The sequence below is a fragment of the Pleurodeles waltl genome, chromosome 3_1 (assembly GCF_031143425.1).
Source record: "Pleurodeles waltl isolate 20211129_DDA chromosome 3_1, aPleWal1.hap1.20221129, whole genome shotgun sequence".
Lineage (NCBI taxonomy): Eukaryota > Metazoa > Chordata > Amphibia > Caudata > Salamandridae > Pleurodeles > Pleurodeles waltl.
This window is the reverse complement of record NC_090440.1, coordinates 993474279-993501514: the sequence shown is the minus strand read 5'-3', so window position 1 is coordinate 993501514 and position 27236 is coordinate 993474279. Positions and strand designations below refer to the sequence as shown.

At 47.2% G+C, this 27236-nt stretch overlaps 1 protein-coding gene across 1 annotated transcript in view; it reads right to left on the bottom strand.

Annotated features, from left to right (window-relative positions):
- Positions 1-27236, bottom strand: part of LOC138284889 (discoidin, CUB and LCCL domain-containing protein 1-like) — a 180831-nt gene that overhangs the window by 73148 nt on the left and 80447 nt on the right. Inside the window, exons 5-8 of the mRNA XM_069224136.1 lie at positions 24562-24634; positions 21227-21360; positions 5305-5342; positions 4538-4738 (exon numbers count right to left, since the gene is read on the bottom strand). Coding sequence (XP_069080237.1) covers positions 4538-4738; positions 5305-5342; positions 21227-21360; positions 24562-24634 — 446 coding nt within the window. The remainder of the gene's footprint in view (positions 1-4537; positions 4739-5304; positions 5343-21226; positions 21361-24561; positions 24635-27236) is intronic.

The window sequence follows — 27236 nt, the reverse complement described above, 5'->3', positions numbered from 1 at the left end:
GCTTTGCCGGCCGTTACACCCAGAGGGGTGCGGTCAATCAGACCAGAGGCTCCTCTTCATACCCTCAGGAGTACAAGCCACAGTTCTATCCACAAAGGTATCGCTCCTTCAGACGTGGCTTCAGGTCCAGAGGCTCCCAAAACGCAGGTAAGCGTTTCTCCTTGTGGCTCATTGTTGGTGGGAGGCCGGACGGCTTTGTTTGTGACAAATTGGCGGTCTCTAACCGCAGATCCTTGGGTCCTGCAGACAATTTCAGGTTATCACATAGAACTCTACTCGATTCCTTTCCAACATCATCATCCAAAACCCTTAAAGTTTTCCGAACAGCAAAACACTCTTCTTTCTCGCGAGGTTCATTCTTTACTCCTCAAGCATGCGATAGAGCCATGCGCTCCTCACCCTTCAGGCTTTACAAGCACTTTGTTTCTCGTACAAAAGAAGAACAAGAAATTTCGTCCTGTGATAAACCTCAAATTGTTCAACAATTTTGTCGTTTATCACCATTTCAAGATGGAATCTATTCTCCATCTCCGAGATTCGTTGTTAACAAACGATTGGATGGTCCGCTTAGACCTACAGGATGCATACCTTTCCATTCCCATTCATTACTCCTTCAGGAAGTTTCTACAATTTCAGTGGAACGGCCAATTTTATCGATTTACATGTCTTCCATTTGGCCTCTCCTCGGCTCCTTGGTGCTTTACCAAGGTGTTAAAACCAGTCATAACTCATCTACGAGCTCAGGGAGTCAGAATTATCGTATACTTAGACGACTTCCTAATCCTTCACCAGGACAGATCCACTCTCATACAACATGTGGACATGTTAGTATCTCTTCTTCAAGAGTTAGGTTTTCTGATAAACAACGACAAATCCAACCTCATTCCATCTCATCACATGGAATTCTTGGGGTTTCTCGTAGACTCTATCAAGGCTACTCTTCATCTTCCGGCCCAAAAAATTTCCCATATCAAGAAAGAAATACACTTAGTTCTCAGCAAATCACAACTTACGATCAAAGGTCTCGCCCGGATAATTGGTCTGTTAGCATCATCCATTCAAGCTATATTTCCAGGTCCCCTTCATTATCGAGCACTCCAGCGTCTAAAAATCCGACATCTAAGAGAGGGCTTTACTTACGAAGACCTAATCTTGCTGGATCACGAATCCCGGATCGAACTTCAATGGTGGCTCGATCATCTAGATGCTTGGAATGGCCGGGCAATATTCTCTACAGCACCAGATCTTGTTTTAGAATCCGATGCAAGTCGGACTGGTTGGGGCGCAAGATGCGCTCAGTTCTCGACTGGAGGTTTATGGTCAAGAGAGGAGTCATATCTGCACATAAATTGTTTAGAGATTCTTGCAGGTTCCTTTGCGATCCAAACCTTCGCCAAAGACAGGGTAAGCTGTTCTATTCTCCTCCGGATGGACAACCTTTCTGCGGTTCGTTACATAAATCATCTTGGAGGTACTCGGTCAAAACCCCTGGCCGAGCTAGCAAAGAGCCTATGGGAATTCTGTCTCCAAAATCAGATTTCGCTTCGAGCAGAGTATCTTCCAGGAGAGATGAACACAATCGCAGATTGGTGTTCCAGATATCTCCAAGATTCGAGCGATTGGCGTCTTCACCCCTCAGTATTCAACGCCCTTTCTTCCAAATTCGGTCCCTTCTCGGTCGATCTTTTTGCTTCTCGTTTAAACAGCCAGATCCCTCGGTACTACAGCTGGCGTCCAGACCCCCAGGCTTTGGCCACCAATGCTTTCCAACAGGACTGGTCCAATCAAATCAACTATGCTTTTCCTCCTTTCATAATGATTTCCAGGGTTTTGGCGCAGGTTCGCCGTCAATCCACCAGAATCCTCTTGATTACCCCCCTCTGGCAAGGTCAGCCTTGGTTCCCGTTAGCCCTCGAGCTACTTATAGATCTCCCCGTTCTTCTTCCAAGTTTCCCATCTCTATTATTGAATCCTCAAGGTCATCCCCACGACCTAATAATCAGTCAATCCCTTCAGCTAGTTTCTTGGATGGTTTCGGGTCTGCCTGGAGAACCCCAGGAATTTCGCAGGAAGCTGCAAGCTTCATACGACAGGCCTGGGCTCCTGGCACAACCAAAGCTTACAAGTCAGCATGGTCTGTCTGGCATAATTGGTGTCTGCTCAGGGGTGCCAATCCCTTTTCAGCAGATGTAGTCCTAGTTGTAAATTTTTTAGCTTCCTTGGCAGCCCAAGGAAAGGCCTACAGAACGGTCAACATGTACAGGTCGGCTATTTCAGCGGAACATGACAGAGTAAACAATAAACCTGTCGGTGAACATCCTCTGATTTGTCGTTTATTGAAAGGAATCCGTTTTACCAAACCTCCTTTACCGAAGTACAATTTCATGTGGGATGTTAATGTAATGCTACGATTTTTCTTATCTCAACCGCCTAATTCCCTTTTATCTCTAAAGTTGCTTTCTGCTAAATTAACCATGCTTCTTTGTCTGGTGTCTCTAAAACGTATTTCTGATGTTAGAGCTCTAGATGTGACCTCAGTTCAGTATACCCCTCAAGGTGTTTTCTTTCAGGTACAAAAACGAACAAAAACTAATTTAATGTCTGTTTTTTATCCTTACTTTCCTGAGCATGTTAACTTATGTGTAGGAAATTGCTTGAAGGAATACATTTTTAGAACCAAGGATTTGAGGAAGTCCTCTGAAGCTCAACTCCTCGTCTCTTTCAGACCCCCTCATAAACCTGTAACTTCCACTACTTTAGCACGATGGGTGAAATGGATGATGGAATTGGCTGGCATTAACACCTCCATTTTCGGTGCCCATTCTACCAGAGGAGCTATGGCTTCCAAAGCTTTTTGGACAGGTTTGAGCTTAGGGGACATCCTCAAGTCCGCTGATTGGTCAAATGTCTCAACTTTTAGAACCTTTTATTGCAAGCCTGTATCCCATGTAGCTAATTCAATAATTTCTACGCTTTGAACTAAGCATAATAGGAGCCTCCGTGCTTGTAATAAAATGGAGATTTTCTTAGCTTTAGTGAAGGAAAGTCTTGATTTTATTAAAACACGGAGGCGAGTATTATCCCACCGCTTTGGGTCCATTATTAACCCTCCCTTTATTCTCATTAGGTACAACTTCCACTACCAACCAGTCAACTTAAGATCCTGCCTTCATCATACCAGGATACTCCGCAAGCGGCATCTTCTCCGACTCATGAAACGACTCTATTCCAAGACCTCTTCATTCCCAATTTGGATCAAAAGACTATTCATGTTGTCTATCGTTTGGAGGCTCTATTTTCATTCATATTGGCATGTATTATTTTGTTGTTGATAATACCTTTATTCAGACTATCTTAACTGCTCTACAAGAAAAGAGGACTTGTTGCTATCAGCCAATATGTTTATACCCCTCTGTGCATCTGATTGGTTACATACTCTATGACATATTGTATGACATATTCGTTATTGTAGTTTCCCAGCGGGGTCTGCTGGGATTTGTAGTTTCTTGGCTGCTATTTGAATTAAAGCAAGAGAAGATAAGCATAATACTCGCCTCCGTGTTTTAATAAAATCAAGACTTTCCTTCACTAAAGCTAAGAAAATCTCAATTTTCAGCCAAAATATTTGGACCACTCTGATGTAAAGTAATTGCTCGGTTCCCTTAAAAAACACCCTAATCAAGAAGCCCGCTAAATTGTCATAGGCAGAGAGAATCAGACTCATTTGTTCAGTGCACTTTGGGGCTGTTTTAAAATAAGTTCCATGTCTGTTTTACAATCTGTGCTTTTAAGTAACACCTGAACCAGGTGAAGAATCAGAAATCTGTGACTTTTCAAGTCTTTCATGGTGGGGCGGCACGCGGCGTCGGTCCCATTCCACTCATTCCAATGCACTTTCTTGACTATAGTCAGGGCCACTGGGATTATGCATGTACGACCAAAATATGTGGTAGCTGAATAAATTACGCACAAAGAAAAAGCAAATTATGTGGCATAATGTAGAACATTTTATGGCAGTATTACTTTAGTATTTTGTACTTTTTACAATGGATAACACTGTCTGGGCAAAGGTTTCACCTCATTGGTACCAACTGAACGCCCAAGTACAGCAAAAAGCAACAGGAAGGTGACCAGTCAACCTTTGCAAAGGGTTTTCCACCTTGCAGCAACAAATTAAGCCACTTTTTTAGTAACTTTTAATTTGTTTGATCTAAAAATAATGTTTTTGTTAAAATCTGAAGATGATTCAGATGACTGAATATGTGGCAAATGTCGCAAAATCGCATAATTCCAGTGGCCCTGACTATAGTTCTAGGCATTTGCTCTGGGAAGACCCGACTGGCTTGTTTTGTTGTGCTTGTGGTGGGTATCGGAAACAAATGTGTTTCACTCTTGGGGGCTTAACGGGTGTGTATAGGGTATAAATGGAGGGTGTGGAGCACGCAATGGCGTCATGGTGGGCAGGGGGGGTGGTTAAGCTACGGGAGTGGGACCTATTTATGTGAATCAATGGGATGAGTTGGAAGGTCCAACTTACCTGTGATGTTCCTCCGCCCTCCCAGGTCAATTTCCAGCCACTCCCCACTGGAGCCACCATCCGCTGCCCAGGAGTGGGGGGCTCCAACAGCATCAAAGCTTGCCCGCTCTGCCGTCCACACCAGCGGCTGCCCACCAGCATCCACATCCCGCCAGGCGGAGGAGGAGCGGAAGACCGCTACGTCCAGGCTCTCGTCACAATCTGTTTGGAGGAAACAGACTTACTGTTACAGGGTCATGGCTGGGAACTTGCTTGGGCTCAATAAAGGGTAACCTGTTGGAGGAGAAGAGGACTTCCGGCTCTGAAAGGCCGTCTGGGCCAGGCCAGGGTCGGTTTTATGCCAGGCAACGCAAAGAGTGGTCAGGAATCCTCGCTCTCACCCATGTTGTACTGCACTCTTGACTAGTAGGTATACAAATGGCGACAGCACAACTTCTCATGACATAACCTACCATACATTTGGCAACCAGTTAAGCACTACTGCTCTGATAGGTGGTGTGGTATGAGCCGTTTAGGACTTCTCGGTAATTTATCAGACTCCTGCCTATTACCAGCACCTCTTCCCTTCCAGCGCTTTGAGGCAGCTTCATGGCTACATGCAGTACATTCCAGGCTACTGATATTATACAACGTGTATGTGTATGCATCATGGGGTCACATTTACAGAGGACTGGGCACTGGCGATGAGGACTGATCTAAACGCCCAGGGACACCCATTGGTGATTTGTTACCGATAAGCAGAGCAGGCGAAGGGCCATCAGACTCACCTCTGCCGAACAGGAGCCGTTTCTCAGACAGAGACCCCCTTGAAAGAGAGAAAAGATGCAGGTTGGACAAAGCTTGATCAGGGTGAAGGCAATCCGCAGCAGGCACACCAGGAGTGGATCTCAGCAAGACACTGTGCTTGGCACCTATGCCCGAGCCAGCTACACCCAAAACACAAGCTTAGCCCAGAAAACAACCAGAAACAGCCCAAAACATGCTAATTTCCCCCACAGACTTCCGCCACGACAGTGCCGGAGTAAAAGAACAAGAACATTCAAGCTCAGACGACAGATGAATCCAGTGTGACAAGTAAGCACTTCAGTCCATTAGAAACTGCAGCTCGCAGTCCTGTCACGTCGATGAGGGCATCAAGTGTACATATGAGACACAGAACAACATTTAGATCAGCACATAAAGGGGTTGGGCAGGAAAACAGACTTTGCAAGGGACAGAGCAAAGCTCAAAAGAGGCAGAGAGCACCTGGGGGCCCAGGCAGACCAGATCTACCCCTCTGCTAAATACTGTCCGCCTAGTCCAAGCAGTCTGCCCCCTCTCGCTAGCCCACTCCCAAAAGGGGATGAGGCATGCAGACAAAGATCCCCTCTCATGGCAACATCGGGCCTGACATACATCATTCCCGCTGTCCACACATGCGTGGATCTGAAAGCTCACTTGTGTCATGTGCTTACTGTAAACACGTAAATATCTGCTCATACGGTTAGTGTAAGCAGTCATACAGGAATGCAGTAAGCATCTTTCCGTCTGTTACATGTACTTGGTGCAACAAAACACAGCCGGTAAACACATCACCATTGTATCAAGAGCTTTGTGTAAGCTGCACCAGCCTGTAAAGAAAATAGTCTATATCGAGCGTAGAGTAAGATGCACAAAAGGACAATAAACCCATTTTTATGGGCGAGCAAAAAGTGCTCCGTCCATTCTGTAATCTCTCTTTGGGCTTTAAACCACGCCCATGCCACGTCAGTCACTTATATTGGTTCGTGGGCTTGCCTTTTAAAATCCGCTTGCTTTCATTTGTGAAAGGCATGCATACATCATGCCTTTTTTCTGGTGTTTAGCCCACCTACACAGCACCGGTAAAGTACCAAAAACATAAGAGGCTCGATGTTTTCAGCCTGGAGTCCGGACTACTTTATCTGTTTATTTTACACATAGCGCGATTGCGCTGCATTTTACATAGCGCAATCGCTCGAAGAAATGCGAGATCCGTTGCATTGAAAATGCTTGTTGTATCATCTGCTTGGTGTAAGCAGACACACAGACCTCACTTTGGTACTTGGTGTTGCCTGGGATAAAGGAAGACTGTAAACAGCTTACAATCTGAATCATGTGCTTCCTATAGAAAGACACAAAAGCTGTAAGCATCTAAAAGTTTGTATCATGCACTTAATTTAAGCAGACACACGCTATCTGTAACATGGACTTAGGGGAGGCAGACACACAGGCTAATCGCATCTAGCTATTTGCAGAATGAACTTCGCGTAGCCAGACACACAGGTGGTAAACATTCTGCTCTTTTTAGCATGGACTTAGGGCAGGCAGACACACAGGCAGTACACACTCTAGTATTTTTACTGTAGACTTAGAATAGTCAAACTCAGAGGTGGTAAACACCCTGGTATTTGTAGAATAGACTTTGGCTAGGCAGACACAAAGGTGGTAAACACCAATGAAGTAGGACAGTTTCCACACAGACTATTAGCATCCCACTATTTGTAGCATGCACATAAGATAGGCAGACATACAGGTGGTAGACACCCTGCTATTTGTAGCATAGACTTGGGGGAGCCAGGCACACACTTTGCTATTTGTAAAATGGACTTGAGATGCACAGACACACAAGTGGTAAACATCCTGATATATGTAGCATGGACTTATTGTAAGTAGACAAACAGGTGGTAAACCCCTCACTGTTTGTATCATGAGTGTGCTGTAGGTAGACACACAGAGTCTGTAAACGTGCCAGTATATGCATCATTTGTGAACAAGTGGGCTGTAAACAGTCACTGTGTCCTGTATAATTTAAGCACGCATCCACAAAACAGCGAAGACTGGGCGGATACACAGGAAGACGTCTCACTAAGTGTGTCACATGGTTAGTGTAAGGAGACTACAGATGCAGGGTTGTGGAATTCCTACAGCTCTATGGCCAGGACATATTGTTCGTGGTCAAGGGCAACAAGTTTTCATGTTTATTTTGTTCTTGGGACAAGTAGGCCGAACCTCCTGCAACACAAATCCTTTTACTGCCAGTTTGCAGTACCACATTATGGATCAGGGAAGGGCATTGTCTGCAGTTAAGGTAACATTTGTGTCCATATGTTAATGCTGTTCAAACTTGTATTTATGGTTCAATAATGTAAAGTCGTTAGAAGTAGGGTGAGTACTCAAAAGAAATGTATGCTCTGACTGCACTGCTGACAGTGGTTCCAGTATACAAATGTGTATACAGATTTGCAAAGTTTAACAATATGGTGCTACGTATAATGCTCCTAGTATGCTCTCTGGCTTGATGCGTAAAAGTTGCACAAGCCTGAAATAAAGATTGGTGATACCTTGCTTTCAGAATAAAATGTTCACAAAAAATGAAATTAGGTAAAAAACGTTTTGTTAAACTACTGTGAAATGTAGGTACTGTTTCTTTAAAGCATCCTTCAGCAGAATGTGTTGATGCATGCTAGCATTTCCAATAAAATTCATTACGGAAAAATCAGTGTAACCAATTTCAACAACAGTACTGGAAACATGAAGATAAACAAGCATTGGCAAAACTAATAGGTCTGACACTGATGTTCAGCGCTTTGGTTTTCTAAATACGTGCCTTGTTTTAACATGGTTTTTATAACACTTTCTTGTTGTGGGAGCTGCTGGACCCTCACCATCATAACAAACACTGGCAAAAAGCAAAAATATTTTGGTCTCAAAAAGCACACATTGCCACTGTGGCTCATGCAACTGAACAAAACTACTTTGTGTGCCAATATGCTCCTTGTGAAAGAGTAGAATACGGTCACACACAGGGAAGCCAACTGATAGAGAGTGAGAGATCATTTTAATACACACAAAAGGTCTTGGATAACCAATTAGGGGCCCAACTCTTAAGGAGAAACACAAAATGCACACTTAGTATTTGTCCTTGCATTAGTAAAGATTTATGGCTTTCATGAATTCACACTAATTTACAGAAGTAGGTCAGGATATCCTACTCACAGAAAATATTTATGAACTAAATTTTAGCACGATTTGCTCATGTGAAAATGTGTTGAGTGTTTACAATGTCACTTTCCCTCCAACAAGGTCACTTTCTTCCCAACCACTTTTTCCCAATCCTGGAGACATTTTTACTTCTGCCCTTGTCAGGAGCAACTTTCCAACTTTTCTCTGTAGGGGAAAAAGTTAGAGAACTAGTGTAATCCCCAAAAACATGCAAAGCAGTAGGTTTACACAGATTCAAAGTAGAATTTCAACCCTAGAACTATTGCTTATCTCTATCCCCAAGCCTCATGATGTAAATCTGATGAAAGGTGCCAAAATAAGGAAATTGCTAGTATTTAAGCCCTACTATAGTATGAGCCCTGGCATGATCAAAGCATCTATTACCAGAGCTCTTATACAATGAGATTGCTGCCATAATTTGTCGCTGCACGACAAGACACAAAAGGGACAAGTGGATTTTTTTTTACAGGGCAAGTAGCCTTATGAAGCAACCTGTCCCATGGACAAGAAGATACTTTATAAAATTCCACATCCCTGAGATGCCACAGTATTAGTATCCTTTACCAAGAATAAGCAACCACATGGGTACTGTCAGAACACCTCATTATTGTGTGTTTATAGTTAGGAAACAGACTGTAAATCCCCCACTATTTGCATCCTGTGCTAAGTGTAAACAGACACAGGGGGCGTGGCTTACAGGCCAAGATGGCGGTCACCTGAATCTGTGGCTCTGCATCAGCCCGATAAGGATCCCGTTTCAATGTTGCACACACAGTGCAATTCGCCCCCAAGAGTGCAACGGAAAGCGAGGGGGGAGCTTGTGTTGACCCTGCCCTGCTTGGGAGACTCCCGGAGATCTGAAGCGCTCGAAGAGTCACTGTGACACTGCAGGCTTGAGAGCGAAGATGGCATCTGGGCCCTGATGCTGCGTAGAACTGCAGGCTGCAATTAGCAGACAACCACACAATCCCCTGTGCTCTTGGGCCTGCAAAGTCACACAGCAACCCGACTAACTGCAACAATTTTGGGGAGCTGCACCAACAGGAAACCAGCAGCAGACCGGCCAGGTGAGGGGCCTGCGAGGGGGAAGTGTGACAGGGGCTGCAGGGCCTGAATTAGACAGGGGCACTCTCTCCGGTCTCCACTATCTGACCTACTGAGGTCAGATTGGACGGCGTTCCTGAGATGCCGCGGAATGGCCTTAAGCCCCAGGCGTCCCCCCATCTGCCCTGCTGAGGACTGAGTTCAGATTGGACCTCATATGCCGGTCCTGCGGTCCTGAGAGGCCGCAGAGTGGCCTTGAGCCCTGAGCAGTGGTGAGCACCAGAGGAAGCACCCTCCAAAGAATTCCCTGCAGCACCAGCGAAAATTGCCTACAGCCCCGACCAAAGCCTGCCAGCCTGCTTGCACTGAGAAGCGCGCCCAACCCAAATGATGTATGAGCAGCTATGAAGCAGGTCAGAGTCACGAGGCCTGATACCCCCCTGCACAGCTTGTGGCCTGCGCTACCCCCCCAAGGGTTACTGATCACCTGAACTACCCCAGACCCATACAACCAACAACAAACTATTAACCAGTAACCAGGTGGACTGAGCAAGGGGAGCTAACGTGGGTGGCAAGAGGCTGGCCCCCAACACCAAACCACGTGCAAGGTATTTGGTAGTAGGCCTTAGCCGAGGGGGGGGGGGGGGGCACCCCCATGTGTTGAGCAGGATAAGGAAATAGCTGTTATGTGGGGTGTCCAGCCTTTAAATTCACTGGTTGTTGAGGTAGCCAACATAGGTGGCAAGTGGCTGCCCCCTGAATCCTTAGCCATATGTCGATTAGTGCAGGTGAAGAGTGTGCACCAGCCTACACGGAGGCTATCAGCGGCGTACCAAGTGCAGGGACAGCACTTGTGAAATGGACACAAGGAGACAGAGCGAATCAACGTTGATGGAGCACTGTGAAAAGTTACGCGGAACAGCCAGAGGTGAACCCTCCAGGCACTACTTGCACCCTTGTGGAGAGCCCCTTGCGGGCCTCAGGAGAGAATTGGAGACAGTGTCTGGTCCTTCTCCTGTGCAAGCCCTCACCGGTGGTGCCTTCTGCGCGTCAGAGGGAAAGAACGCTCCTACCAGGAGAATCGACCCTGGAGAGTAATATGGGCAAACCAAGAAATAAACTGCCAGAGGCATGCTTGTCCCCTCCGGACCTCCCACTGATCAGATCAGATGTTTAAGAGCCATCTGATGTCTGTCCCTAGGACATGCAATCAACTCTAAACAAGATACTAGGAGTTACTGAGGGTTCAAATGTTACTCTTCAGCAGGAAATAGGGAAGGTCTCAACCGAATTAAGCCTACTGAGGGCAGACCACCAGAAGTTAGTCGGCAGAGTAAGACACAATGAAACCTCCCCAGACGACCTCCACCCTTCCCACCAGGCTGTGAAGGCCCAAATCACCCTCATTACAGAGAGAGTGCAACAACTGGAAAGTAGGGCAGAAGACGCTCAGGGGCGCTGCAGACGCAATAATGTAAGCATCATGGGTCTCCCTGAGGGATAGAGGGGTCTGACTTGGTGGTCTATCTGGAGCCCTGGATGCCGTCTGTAATGGCACCAATGCTACTCATGCCTTTCTTTGCATTAGAAAAGGTGCACTGTGTGCCTGCCTGGTCGCCAGCCCCCGGACGCCTGCCCAGGGCTGTGGTGGCTAATCTGTTACATTACAATGACCATGACTTTCTGCTGTAGCGGGCATGGGAGATGGGCCTGTTCTGGGTGGGGAATGGCCAAGTCACATTGTTCCCCGATTTCATGGCTGCAGTTCAAACCAAATGGGCCTCCTATCTGGAGGTAAAACAGACAATATATGAGGAAGGAATCCAATACTCTTATGTTCCCTGCCAGATTGAAAATAATGGTAGACGGCAGCTCACACTTCTGCCAAGACTCAGGTGAGGTGTGGGCCTGGCTGGAGACTTTCAGGTCCTGGACAGACAGTTCCCCCCCCCCCCCCCCCCCCCCCCCCCACTTTGAAACGAGAGAGGATCCACTGCACCGCAGCAAATGCCCGAGGTCGTCCACGGGTGAACATACTAACAAAACCTACCTGATCAGTCAGATATGGGCAACGAGGTGGCACTGCAGGCCACGGCAACTCTCACCGATAGAGAGGCCACTGACAGGAAGAATGACAGCAGCTCGGAACACCACTCTGTTGTCTCAGATTCGGCACCTGCTCCCCGTGATAGGGAAGTGCTTCTGCTTGTAACTCATCAGATGGCTGAGGACCTTGTTTTATGGACACTGCCTCCCCGGTGGGATACACCTGAACTGGAATGTGGGTGCGAACACTGATGAACGTGCTGCTGCACGGTGAGGCGCTAGACCTGTAGAATTTTGCTTGCCTACCCCCCTTATCGCCGCCCAGTGGCCACTGGTGGTAATGCTATGTGTTGCTCTAATGTTGGACCACATGATTTTGGTGGCCAGCCGTTGCTGGTCTACTCTATAGTTGGGGAGTTGGAATGTTTACTTATTTTTATTATCCTGTGCTGTCTTGGGGGAGCTGAAGCTTGCACAAGGATGTGTGTGTGGGGGAGGAGGAAAGGGTGCGCATTGCTTTAAGTTTGGCCGCAATACTACAGACTACATAACTAATACACCCAACATCTACAATGTTCGGGGACTGAGCCACAAAATCCTGACATATTTAAAAAGGTGTGGCACACACATAGCCCTCCTTTAAGAGACACACCTTACAGCCGATCGCCTCTGCAGGCGCTGGCGAGGACAACTCCACGCAACCACCTACTCAGCCTTTGCAAGGGGGGCTGTGCTCTAGGTGTGGGCCGGGGTGCCCTTTAAATTCACACCTGTGGATGTAGATGAGGAGGGTCACTATGTGATAGTGGGGAGGCACCCCTGCGGCAGACCACTGGTGCTGGGTAGTGTACACGCACCAAAAGGATGGCGAAACTGATGGGGGGCATACTTTATTGGTGGGGACTTCAATGGTGTCTTGGACACTACTATGGACCGAGCTACTCCACCGATCCCAGGGCTTACTGCCCAAAGGGTAGCAATTGGATTATCAACCTGGGTTGCACACTGGGATATGGAGGGCCCCTGGCATACACAACATCCCATAGATAGGGTCTACTCTTTTTACTCTACCATAGATCAAGTCCATACAAGGACTGACAGATTAGTTTGTACTAAGACACTCGGTGGCTCACATGCACACAGAGTATTTAGGCCGCACACTATCAGATCATAGCCCACTCCTGACTTTGCAGCCGACAGACGCACGCCCCCCCATACCGACCTGGCATCTATACCCCACGTCACTACAAGATGCCACCTTAAGAGATTGGATAGCGGAATTCTTCAGCTTCAACCTGGGGAGGATGTCAAACCAGGGTAATGAATGGGAGACATTTAAAGTAGTAGTGAGGGGGCACTGCCTGGTGCAAAAAGTGGGTCCAAGGGGACCTAGAACGCAATCTCTGAGATGTTGGAGACCGAACTGCATACACGGGACAACAAGTAAGGCAGGAGTCCGGGAGATCTCCTGCTGCTACTGGAAACGAGAGAGAAAGGTGTACAACGTGGCCCTGGACCATTTCAGGTGCCACGACTATACAAATTATGTAAACTGCACTCATGAAGAGGGGGAATCCGGTAGACTGTTGGTCTAGCTGGTTCGGCCACAGTCTAGTGGTACCTCAGTTACACGCCTGCTGATCCTGGAAGGGGGCTCTCCATTCCCCTGTGCACGTTAATGATACATTCAAGAACTACTATGTCTCCTTGTATGGCCTGCCGCAGACTGACTTCCTGCTGACATTGCACACCTTCCTAGAGTGCTTACCTCTAAAGACCTTTCCTAAGAAAGAGCAGGAGCCGCTTGATGCTCTGGAGGTAGAGATCAGGGTATCCTTAGGGATATCAGGGTATAGGCCTTGGCGACTGGCAAGACGAGGGGCACAGATGGACTCCCTCAGGAGATCTTTAAGCTATTTGCTGGAACAGTGGCACCAAAACTTGTAGAGTTGTACACCAAAGCATATGAGGTGGGTGTCCTCCTGACAAGGACTAGGGAGGCCCTAGTGGTCCCACTGCCCAAGACCCCATTGCGAGATGTGACAGTTTCAGATTTTCAGCCCCTTGCCATGCTGAACTCCAATTTCAAAATATTAAGCTAAGTTTTAGCCTCCAGACTGCTCTCCCGTTTGCAGGCCCTGATCTTTGGTGATTAGAATGGATTAATACCCACTTGTAACACCTCCCACAACCTTCACCACCTCTACTCAATAATCTACGCACAAGACCACATGGTAGTTCCCAGGGCGGACATCATGTCAGTGGACCTGGAGTAGGCCTTTGATACAGTGCATTGGGACTTCTTAGAAGCTACCATGCTCCGACCCGGGCTGGGCCTTAACTGGCAAGATGGGTCAGACTACTGTACAGCCTCCCAATGGCAAGGGTTAAAATGGAGCACATAATATTAGAGGCCTACGAAATACACAGGGGCATCAGACAAGGGTGCCCCCTCTCACCTCTTATTTGTCATGGCTATTGAGCCACTGGCGGTGAGATTCAACTGAATGGGTCAGGACTGCGGCACTGGGATAGACGGGGAGACCCATGCCATATTACTATATGCAGACGATCTCATTATCTACCTCTGAGACTATGAGAGGGACATTCCCAGGTCACTACAGCTCCTTGAGGACTTTAACCAGTCCTTTGGTCTTTGGAGTAAAACAGAAGAAGAGCTGTGTGTTCCCAGTGACTGAGAGCCCCTGTCGTTACACCTCATGCCTGCTAGACGGTACATGGCCCCCACTGACTTTTAAATACTTGGGCATCCAAATCTTTCATGACTTGGGGGAGGGGGGCCTTCGGGAAGGAAATCTGGGGATGGCCTGTAGATCCTTGGGGTCCTGTGTTTCTTCCTGGCGCACCCTCAAGTTACCTATCATGGCGCACATTTTGCTTGCTGAAATGGTAATGCTCCCCAGACTGCTTTATTTATTTATTTTTTTACAAACCTACTGGTGCAAGTCCTGCTAGCCTGGTTCCGGAGGCTGGACGTCCTGTTCCAGGAGCTGATTTGAGATGGGGGATGCCAGAGAGTTGCTCTGGCCACCCTCTGTCGCTTTCCCACAAAAGGAGGGCTGGGGGTGCCAGATTTTGATCTATAATTCCTGGCGGCCCAGCTTCAGTAGCTCGCAAAGTGGCTTGGTGGAGCGGGCCTCCCAGAGCTGGGCCCACTGGGCTCTGAACTGCTCCAAGAGATGTTACTGGTAAAACTACTGTGTCTGTCCCTACACACTCCTTGCCCAGGTGTCATGCGGACTACAGCTTTTGTTTGTTGGCGGCGTGGATTGAGACGTACTGCCACCAAGATATCCTATGCCCCTGAACTTCCAATAGTGAGTCTCCCCCATGGCGATCCCCTTACGTTTTTTCACGGTGCGAAAACTGGGTCCGAGGACGGATGAGGGAATTGAGACCCTGGGGGATTGCTTCCAGATCGGTGCGTTAGTCTCTTTTGGCGACTTAGTAGAACAGGCTGGGCTTCCTTGGGACAATTCCTTACTCATGAAGCACTGACCTGCACCTTACGGGAGTTATGGGGTAATGCTGAAGCAGAACCAGCCACGAATGCGGTCCTTTGACACCTCTTGAGGCTGGGTGAGGGCACTCCCTTAGTTACGTGGTTTTACAGGGCACTAAATGGACTGGCTGAAAACCTCTCTGTGCCTGGACGACCGATGTGGGCTGAGATCTGATGGGGGAGAGGGCTTGCTTACCCACAGAAGGTATCACGTAATACCAGACTCAAATACATACAATTTAACTACACACATCGGACCTACCTCACCCCCTATAGGATCAGAACTATTTATGGGGGAGACCCCAGGGGATGCTCTTGCTATACAGCCCCAGAAGCCCATTTCGGTCACATGACCTGGGGATGCCCTGTGCTTCTTGGGTTCTGGGACGAGGTTACAATGTGAATGAATCAGGCACTACATAGATCCCTGGATAAGTCCCCTGAAGTTTGCCTTCTGGGCCTCTTCCATAGGCCAGCCCCCAAGAAAGTGGGGAATAGATTTGCAGGCTGGCTCTGGCCAAACGTAGAATAGCCATGACGTGGAAGTACCCCACGGGCCCTGGACTGGAGACGTGGGTAAATGACGTCACACAAAGGGCTCCGGCGGAGTAAAGGGCGCTACGACTGGAAGAGATTTGAGGAGTCAGGCAGCAGGTCCATTGCTCCTCTGTGGACAGAGGTGGTGGATGATTGGGAATCCCATGGACTGGAAGGTGACTCTACAGGAGAAGTGACACGTCAGTGGGGAAGCGGAGCGCACAGATGGCAAGGAGACAAACCCCCACAACAATGAGTGAGCGCCAATCCTGGGAGACCCGTTAGCAAGACTGGTCGAGGTGAGCTGTCCCCGGCACTCTGGGGAGTTAATACCCTGACAGTGGTTCACCAGTGTCGCCCCCCCATTCAGCTGGAGCTCTCCCCTGAGCCTCTCCCACCCAGACACAAAGATTCCCGCACACGAGACCCCCCTTGATATCCCATCTTCCAGCCCCTAGAATGTCAGCACACAAGGACAGTGATATGTTCTCAGTTGAATGTTATGAAGTTGTTTCATTTCTACTTTAAATGGCGTTTGCTCATCTGTTAGATGTGCCTGCACCCCTGACCCTTCATCGCCACAAGAGTGCATTGGTTTACAAGCAGAGCTACAGTGGACTTTACACAAGAGAGCTGCAATGTGGACACCCCTACGATCTGAGACACTTACTACACCAATAAAGTACCAAACAAAAAGTCAGCACAATACTGTAGAACTGTGATGTCTAAAATGACAATAAATAAAAGTGTTTAAAAAAGTGTAAACAGATACACTAACATCAACTGGAACAGACCCACTGACTGATAGCAAGATAACAGGAGAAAGGAGAAGTTTCTTTTAATTCTAGTTCTGTGTCGTATAAATCTCACTGAAATCCCTATATACTATGTTGTGCCATGAGCACTAATACAACAACACACACCACACTTCTGCTGATGTCCATTGTGAAAAGGGCCTGCCTGCAAGATGACTTGGTGAAGATGTGCTTTTTCTCTGCAGGAACTTTAGTGTGACTGAGTGATCAGCCCCGTGCACCTCTCTGTAATTCCAAAAAGAATGATGATTGACTGACACACTTCAGACAGAGGCGGGACAATAATCAGTTTTAGTGACAGGCAGGGAGAGTGAATAGGAGGAGTGGATGAGACAGCCTAGAGTCAATCTGAAGCAGGAAGAGATGTGATGAGATTTTAAGTGTCAATGCAGACCCCATCTTCTCTCCTGCGTCAGGACGGGCGGGACCCCCTATGAACTCCACCCTCTCCATGAACCCTCTCTCTTGATATCTAAATAAAACCCACATGACTAAGATATAAAAAGTTCAGAAAAGTTGGGACAGGAAGATTGAAGCCAAGTGCAGAAATATCAAAAGCAAAGAGGGAGAACATATCCGAAACTACTTTCCTTAGTGAAGTCTGTCTCCTCTACAAGAAATCACGCGCTGCAGTCCGATCGGACTTGCAGTCACAGCATTCAGGTTGGGGATTTTGACTATTTTTCCACTGACTCCCTACACCAGCGTTCATCAGAAACCCTAAAACACAGGCCCAGAGACCTGAACATTATTGCTAACTCTGTTATCTCTGCTCAGCCTGCACCATGGGCCGGGATTAGATTTCGGCAGACTGGTTGCTCCGTCACATCAGTGACGGATATCCCGTCCGCCGAAATATAAATCCTAAAGGAAATAACGGGATTTATATCTTAGAGGACAGAGTCTTCATCACCATCGAGACGGAGTAACCCGTCCGCCAAAATCTAAATCAGGCCCTATGTTCTTACAACTCCATTAACTTTTGTTCATCTTTACGTCTGGAGTACAGACTGACAATGCACACAGTGCTTATGGACACTCCATGGTTGGTCCAATGTCTGAATGTTCCACTCCCCATATGCAACATGACATTAACAGCAAATACTTAGTAAAAAGGTCTTAATCCATTTTCCGCATGACAGGATTAATATACCTTGTACCAGGCAACTACAAAAATAGCTAATTTAGGGCCATATGTACGAACACATTTTCCCATTGACACAGAATGTGAAAAACCCTTTGCTACATCTGGCCCTTAGCCCCCTCTGAACGGGAATGTTATGAAGCACAATACGTGTATGTCTGGGATTCCACAATGTACATCACATAAACCTGTAGGAGTCTGAGTTTCTCCAGGGCAGGAGTAAGGGCTCCTTGTGGCTTGGGTTCAGAAGTGGAGAGCCTTGTGGTCACAATCGCCTATGCATCATCTACCTGCATACTCTTCTCCACGTGTACAGGAGATACTGTCAGGCGAGCAGCAACTAACGCCGAGTCAATTCCTAGACTAACATCACACGAGCAAAAAACTCAACCCAAAGACTGGCAGGTGCACATCAAATACCCGCTCATCAAACAAATGCATCATCGACTCGCAGAAAAAAAGAATGGTGGCACTAAAATAAGATTACAACTGTGTAATGCCAGTAAACAAATTACATTGGTTAGATTTTAGATAATTCATTCAAGACGTGTACCTATTTTGGGAACATTTTACATAGTTTTAAGTAAGCAATAATGAAAGCTGTATACTGTGCAGATAATGGTAAGTGTACACCTGCAATTTCTAATGCTGAATGGCATTTCAGAATTTTAAAAACAGTGACTGGATAAGTACCTGTCACAGTGTACAAAAGGCACATTGTAATTCGGAAATCTTATTTCTGATGTGCAAAAAGTCTATTTGCGACCCATAACGAATTGCAAAGGAAGGAGGTGTAATGTGCATCTCCACTCCTGTGTAATTCACTATGCAATGCATTAACACTTTGCACCATCAGTTGTAGTTGACAATATTCAATCATTCACCTACTCCTGAAAGGGGCGTGGTGAGGCATTCAAAAAGTGGAAGCCGTCCCACAAGCAGCTTCCAAACTGTGAATGGTGGCTGCTGGCATTGTGGGGTGCAGACTGCATTTCAGGGGGCCTCTGCATGCTCTTCCTCATGCCATTCACAGAATTTTATGTTTTATTTGAGAAGCTAGCTCTAGTCCTTTAAGAGTAAAGGTATAGGCAGGTCTGGAGGTTTTCTGTCTCACAGGCCTACATTCGGCATCTGTAGCTATTCACAGGGAGTCAAAAAATGATTTAGACTGCCTGTGAAAGGACATATTGTGCTTTGTCCAATTAGTGCATCAGTTGCAGCTCTAACTAAAGGTGTGGTCGAAAACTGCAAGAAAAACTGCTTTGCAACACTACCTTTGCATATCAGGGCCCAAGTTTTCTCTCGGTCTTTCCTTTGGGTAATATCCATTGTCCTATTTTTGTAACATGACAACTGTGCCGTTTCAGGTTGAGCCTAACAGCACCGCAGCTCTATGGCTGTGACAGACATATTGTGGGCTTAGCAAGAACTTACAGGGGGTGTACAGGGGTGTAAAGCCGCCCATTGATTACCATTGGCTTGTCTAGCAGTCACTCTTGTTGGCTTCCTTTCTATTTGATGACTTTCCTTGTTTCAGCCTCTCTATTTTAAATTCGTCCCACTCATGGACCATAGCCTCTCTACCTTCAAATTGACTGTATGCTTCCATTCTTTCCACTGCAAACTTTTAGGGGAATATGTTTTCCTCTTAAGCACTCCATGAGAGTGCATGTTTTTTCCAGCTGTCTTCCTTGTGTGCTGCTCTCCCCCTCCCAATCATGTTACTCTTTTTCAGATGTGTGCTTCCTCCTCCACATTGCTCTCTTTCAGCTGTTTCTCCCTCTGTCTGGTTTCTCTCGCTCGTGTTAAATGCACCCCTGCCCACCATCTTGCTTCTTCTCCAGCCCGCCAGGCTGCTTCCCTCCTGCCCTCTTCTCCATTATTTTAATTTTTTTCAAAGAGCTCTTGTGCTATGTTTTAAAAAAGGAATTTTGCACTATTTTTAGGGTCGAGCGCAAAGTGCTCCGTCCCTTGTGTACTCTCTTTGTGGGCTTTTAACCACCCCCATCCGTTTGGTTGGTTTGTGGGCTTGCCTTTTACAATTAGCTTGATTTCATTAGTGGAAGGCATGCGTGTGTCATGCCTCTTCCGGTGTTTAGCCCTCCTCGAGCGCACCAGCCAACTACTGAAAACATACGAGGCTCCATGTTTTAAGTACGGTTTCTGGACTACTTTTTCTCTTTGTTTCGTAGGCAGCGCGATATCACTGGGCAGTAGTCGAGCACTTTGCATGACTAACCCAGTTACATGCATAATTGCACTTTCGCCGGTTACGTGGATAATTGCACTTTTGCTGATACGGTTCGCTGCGAGCGAACTTCTGTTTCCTTTTGTGTGTTTATTTTGAGCTCATGACGGCCATCAGCTCACTTATGTTAAACTGTTTTACTTCAATTTATTTGGCAAGAAAAGTCCGGTTAGGAGTTTACAATGCTAATAACTTTAACTCGAGCAAACGTGAGACCCATTGCATTGCAAATGCTTGCTTTATGTAGCTATCCATCTCAGATCTGTAAATAAAAAGAAAAATAAATCCTTGTGTAATTTTATAGACATGTACATGCAAGTTGAACGCCTGTATGCACCAACAGAATGATGAACAACCACATCTTTGCGTTTTTTCTCTCTCTTTTTGGGGGGGGTGGGAGGGGCGGAAGCCATGATGCAGTACAGAATAACTATAAAATATTGGTACAGCCAATATGGCTCATATACAAAGACCAATAGGCTTTGCCAATGCTTGTTTGCCTTTGTAATCATTTAACACTAGTGTAGGTAGTTCGGTGGTCCTCCTGGAGCGATTTCTTCTTCTGTTTGAATTTCTTAATTTATCTTTCAAAGAAGAATTACTAATTTTCTGTTTCTTTACTAATCTGAATATAAAAATAGCAGCCATGTCAATGATACACTGACCAGGGGCCGAATCGAATCAGAGTAACAAAGGTCCCCGCAGCCCTGGCAGTTTTGGGGTCGTGGGTGGGCCATGAACTCCATGGGCCCGCTCAGCAGAGCACCATGGAGGTCATTTAGGGGTAGCCGCTGCGACCCCTGGTTTGGCCTTTGTTCTCTCTGTGACTGCCTTTGGCCCCTGGCTTCAAAGGTGGCAAAAGCAGTGCCAGGAACACAGTGGCAGCTGGCCCTTATGGACGTAAATTGGGGCTAAGCTCGTCAATTTTTTATTACATTGCATATTATTCATTATTAGTGTAGTAAAAATGGAGTACAATTAGCTGGAATATGCGCATCCACAGCAGCTGAGGTAAGTAAAAAATGCTTTCAAATGTATGTTGTCTGCGTGCTTGCGGGGGAGAGTGTGTTTATGTGAAAGAGAGTGTATGTAATTGTGAATTTGGGAGTATGTGCGTGTAAGTGAAAGTGGAGGCCAAAGGGCATGTGATGTCACTTCCTCTACCCCTGGCATTTCGGCGAACTGAATTCCATTCATAGCACCCGGGCCTGAGCGCTGGTGAGTGAATGGGGGTGGGGGGGCATGGGGGGTTTTTATCCCTCAAGTTTCGTCACACCACTGGTGTAGACCTCAGGATCCCTCCCCCATCAAAACACAGAAGCCAACTCACGTTTTTGACTGGAGTCCATTGGCGGCGGCAGCCTCGTAGAGAGTGATGCCCTTCTCCCGAATGAACGTCACCTGCCCTCCCACGTCATCCGATATCGCCCCCGCATGGACGGCAGCCTTGCAGATCACGGAGGTCTGGAGAGAAACAGGAATGAGAAGAATAAACACCGGAGTGAGGGAGGATTCACGAAGCAATGCTCCTGGAGCAATGCCAGGCTTTAGCTGCACCATGCTGCCCCCGTCACATCCCGTCTTCAGGCAAACACGTGTCGGCACAGTCGCTCACCACTTCGCCTGTCTCACTTTAGCGCGTCGGTGGCATAGTAATGATAGAAAGCGCTATACAAATGCCGACAACAAAACTGAAGCAGAGAAGTCAACGATATGCAATGTAATATGAACACTATAAAATAAAATTAACCGAATCTAATCCGCTGGAGGAAATTAGGGTAGGGCTTCGGTGCTGGAGAAAAGTGACAAATTCAGAACACAAGATCCCAGTCGTCGGCCAGCTGTAAACCAGCTGGGGCGAGGCAACTCCATGGTCATGCAGTGTGTGGCCTCGCTGCTGAGAGCGTTGACTTTACTCTTGCGAACAAAAGGCTATGACAATCAAAGTCCGGCCGAAAGGCGTGACATCCGAAATAAACCCCTTAAGCTTGACGAGTCTGAGGCTGCAGTGTAGGGCTGGGTTAGAGTCAGTCGGATGTCACGTGGGCACTTTGACTAATATGCAGTTCGCTCTTTCCTGGGCCTACTGGGTTTTCAGTGACACGTGGTGTGCAAAGGATGGATATGGTTTCCTTATGAGCGGGTTCACATCTGACCCAAAGTAGGGCGGAGCCGGGGACGAAGTGACAATTGCCGTAGAGGGAGGAGATGTTGGAAGCTTGAGGGCTCCATTAACAACGCTCTATATCAAACAGCTTTAATTTGTTCATGTGTGTTTACTACTAACTGCAGAGTGCATTTTAACTTGTTATGGATTAACTAAGAATCCCAAGACTAGTTCTAGAATTATTGTGTGGAATGCATGCATGCAAAACTTCCACTAGGTGGACATAATCCCATTTTACTATTTAATTTTCTATATTTGTTTAGACCTCGTTCTTCACATGTTTGTACTGTATTCCAATGTATTTAATGAAAATGTACATTATAAAAAGAAAAAAAAAATCTACGTGCGCACTTGAAACCCAAATGCGAATTAATACTGTTAAAGTCGTATTTTTTCTCCACGTTGCTATAATTATTCACTGAGGAGAAACCCTACCCCTTCTCCCAGGAAATAAGGGGGGTGGGGGACCCTTCTGCTTCGCCACAATGGAAAACTCCAGAAGCAAACCTATGCGGTTTTCCAGGCTGGGAAACTACCTGCACAAGGCAAGTACATATGCACAAACTGCAAAGTGAATGCCTGTTCATCCTGCTTCTGAAAAGTACCTCGCACGAGCGGGGCTTTCCGCTTCCTTATGCAGGGTGCTCCACCACACCTGCCAGACATAACATTCCACCAGTGCTCATTCTGTGGACGAGGTGGACTGCATGCTTGCGCAGTGATTTTAGTGCACATGCGTCCCATTTGTGTGTGCCAAAGAGTCTATAAAATCAGGTCGAAAGTGTAGGAAAGATGTATGAGAGTGACACGAGTTTCAGAAAGGAGGAGAAAGGTGATCTCTCTCTCTCTCTTCATGGCTATTAGACGTATGACTCACGGACCACTCCTGCGCATGCGCACTTGGTCTGGGGCAGGCGCAGCACGTAACTGTTAGAAGTCAAGTGCAACAGATTGGGAAGTGAGGCAGTGGTATAATTCGATTGTCTTTAGAAAGACCCTTCGACCACCCTAAGTTACACTGGATCTCAGCTGCCTGCACCGGGGTAAAGATAGGCCAGTGGGTTGCGTGCTTGCTGCACAGAAGTGCGTATAACGTGCAAAGCACAGCATGGCTGACTCATTGTATCACCTTTTTCAGATTTATAAAATTAGTTGTTTGATGTTGCTTACTTAAAGTGCCAAGAAACAACTAGTGTGTGGTTTGCACGAGTTATGTTATAGAGTGTTGGGTTTATTCTCAGCGATGAAAACCGTTCACTGACATCAGTAGACATGCCCCCAAGATCTCAGCGACTGTGGCCTGGTTGCATTTGTTGGGGTCCCCCCATCTCACGGTTTGTCCCAGAAGAGCTCCCCCCAGCATCCACCTCTTCCGGGAAAGAGCATTCAGCCACAGGGTACAATAGTGACATTATCTGCAATAACGTGGAGCCAGGGGTCAAGCCCAGAGCGGGGAGGGGGCGACAGGGGGGCGAAGAGAAAGACCTCAGAGGAGGGCAATACAGAGCCGAAGGGACAGGCTCCGAGATGGGGGTGCAATCCACGGGACCAGAGGGCGGGGCCAGGAGAGGGAGGCGGGCACAGCGGACCGGTGGGGCATGGCCTGACAGGGGAGAGGGGAGAGGGGAGCACAGGTCCAGAGGTACGGTGCCTGAAACCAAAGATGGATGCCCACGGGTCTGAGAAGGGAGATGGGTGCACAGGGTCTGACAGAGCAAGGGACAGGCCACAGTCAGAGGGCGAGACTTAAGCGGGGAGCGGCATACACCGGGCGAGAGGGACAGGCCTGAGAGGGGAGATTCAGAGAGACAGCGGGAACCGACTTGAGAGGGGAGGCTCTGAGAAGGGAGCATACACAGCCCAGGAGGATCATGGCCTGAGAGGGGACGGCACACACATGGCCGGAGTGACAGAACGTGCGAGAACTGGATACAGAGGGCCTGACACCGAGTCAGAGGGGTACACAGAGCCCTAGCTACAGGCCTTGGGGAGGGGGGGATGGATACCCATGGCTCAAGGGAATAGGTCGGGGGGGTGGAGGGGGGGTGAATGCATAGGCTAGGAGGACAGATCTTAAAGGGGGAGTGGGATACACAGAGTCCAGGGGAAAGGTCCCGAAGGGGGGAGGGGGGTATACGCAAGGCTCGAGGAAGGGGTCCTGGGAGGGTGGTGGGACACCCGGGGCTTGAGAGACAGACCCTGTGAGGGTGGTGAGATGCACAGGGCAGGCCTAAAAAGACTTGGGTTAAACATGGCGACAGGAACAAGTCCTGAGCCTACCTCTGGAACAAATTCTCTTATAGTCTTTCCCCCGCCCCCACAGGCACATGTCGGACATACTGGCACCGTACAACCACAAGGACTGACCACCGAACACCGAGCAGCAAGAGGTCAGTCGCTACAGGCCCACTCACAAGGTTTCAGCCACAGATGGTTCAGTCACGAAGGGCGCAGCACACCAGCCAAACCAGCAGAAAGGGCCACACAGTGGTACTCACATCTCGGTAGCCATGGGCCACTTGCCCCCAGATGTCGCCAGCAATCTCCTTGCAGCCCGCGGGGCAGTAGACACTGTAACACATGGAGAAGCAACACTGCATTAGGTCCTCAGCCACTGCACGGAGCGCTGCGCCCGCACTGCAGTGCACGCTGTCTGTGCTGCGATTACAGTGCAATTCTTGCATGACTCGTAGACTCTGTGCAATCAGTGTATCTCCTATGTAGGGCCGAGCCAAAGAGTATCTGCGCTGTAAATGAAGGGAGTCTCTGGTGCATTTCAGCATAAGGCACACACGTGAAGCCAGTGGCGTAGCTTGGTCGGTAAGATTGGGGGGGTTGGGGGGTGACAGAAGAGTTTTCGACAATAGGGCAGGCATGTAATGTTTGGATACATTATACGACAAGAAGGGTGCACGAGGCCTTTGAAAACACAGAGAAAGAGAGAGAGAGAGAATGTTCCTCTGTGTGTATGTAAACATCTCCGGTGAAATCCGACAGACATCTCACCAGGCCCGGCTGAAAGCACCTGCACCCAACTATTTATCAGACAATACACTGGTGACGGGGGTGTGACACCCCGTGCACCCCAAGCTACACTGCCGTGCAGCACTGAAGCAACACTAACGCCAGTGTCACTGCGCTCTCCTTCAGGTGTAGATCGGTGTGCCTGCGATATTGTCATACTGCAAGTGTAGGATAGTTTATTGGTTGCAGATCCGCGCGCACTTTGACAAAATACCCTGAGTTCGGTTTACATTTCATGCTTTCAGTTTTTTTTTCCAACACTGTACATCTAGAGCGGTTTACGTTTCAAGCTTTATTCCAATGGTCTACACCCAGTTTTATTACGTTGCACAATTAGCGTTTTCTTTACAATATACAATAGTTTTGTCAATTGTGCATTCAGTATTTTTATTGCACACTTAGGGCCTAACGCCCTTTTGCAGTCGTAAATCACGCCACTCTTAAAAATCACAGGGCTTATAACCGCAAAGTAGATCTTTTTCTATGTAGTAATCTCATTTTGCAAGCCAGAAAAGCTCTTCTAAGTCGCAAAATGGGTTTTGTGATCCAATCAGGGTCGCATTTAAGAGGGGTTGTGAAAGGAACACCCCTCCAAAATGGAAGTCGCAATGGCTTGTATGAATGGTTTGTGTCCGGATTGGCAGTCACTACTTACTGATCAGTTACCGAAAGGTAACCGATACAAAAATGGGGAAGGTGTCCACTTTATGAATGTTGTCTGCAGCCACGACGACAGCAGGCAGTGATCCAAGGGACAGCTTTTTTAAAAAAAATATTAAGGATTCCCTAGAGCGACGTGGACTATTAAAAAACAAAAAAGCTCTCCAGAGTGTGAATCGAAACGCATGGATATTGGTCTGCTGTTCTTTGCGGGCCCCTCGTCCCTCCATCCCTGTGTTTCTAGCCAATCAAAAGGTTGCAAATTGCGACTTGCCTAACTATTAATCATTAGGAAGGTCATTCTGTGACACCCTATGAATGGATGTTTTGCTATGAGACGTGTTATGATGTAGGTTGCACTGCAAAATCAGAGAGAGGTCTCAAAACGTCAGTGCACAATTTATTATCACTTTCTACGACCCATCTCTTAGTACCTTGGGCCCCTGGTGTTTTCTTTTATAATGTAAACTAGTGTGGTTTACAGTACACTGTGCCCTTGGTATTCTTCATTGTCCACCCAGTATGGTTGCACATACCAGTGTTGTTTAGTTTTGTTTTTATTACATATATAGCGTTTTGTTTACAATGATCACCAGTGTTTTAAGTGTAGATTTGTTATTGTTTGCAGGGTACACAGTGTGTGGTTTGCACTATACAGCTAGGGAACCTCACATGGCCCCACAACTGTTGTTCACCGAGAGCATCCACTATTTACATTGTGCACCCAGGGCCGACTACAATTTAGTGTGCAGTGTACATCCCGTACTGTTTGCAGAGTCCCCCCAATGTTTATCACATATAACCAGTGTTGTTAACAGTGTGCACCCAAGTTTTGTGTAGAGCATACACACAGTGTTGTTGACAGTGGACACTAGGGGCGTAAACGTATGCCTAGAGTGTACAGCACACATCCAGTCTTGTTTACACTGTCCACCGGGAGCTGCATTCAGCGGGAACCTAGTCTTGTTTCTAGTGTACACATTTTGTTTACAGTGTACATGTGGAGTTCGCTGTGAAAGCCTGTTTTTTTCATAAGTGCTTCCAGTTTCCATTTAGGGTTTACAACGTACATTTTGTGTCCATTAAAGTGTAAACCAGGTACTGTTGACACTGCTTACAATGTATGGCCATTGATTATGTTGTACACCTAGTACAGTGTAAGGAATACAACTTTACAGTTTACATCCAATCTTGTATACAGTGTTGTTAACAGAGCAGGCGCAGTGCTTACACTTTACAAGCTTCTGCCTCGAGCCTGACTATGTGCTTCCGGGATGTCCCATTCCCTTGCAGACCACTATCTCTGGTATTACAGAAAGCTTTGCACTTAAGTTAAAACACGTCAAATCCTTTTTTGTGTAATGTTTGAAGTGTGCATATCAAGGAATACAGCAAATAACGTTCCCAAAATTGATAGTTCGTCTCACATTTGATCTATTTTTGCAAAAAGTAAAGCCGAGTACATTGATACGTGCCCCAAACTACCTTC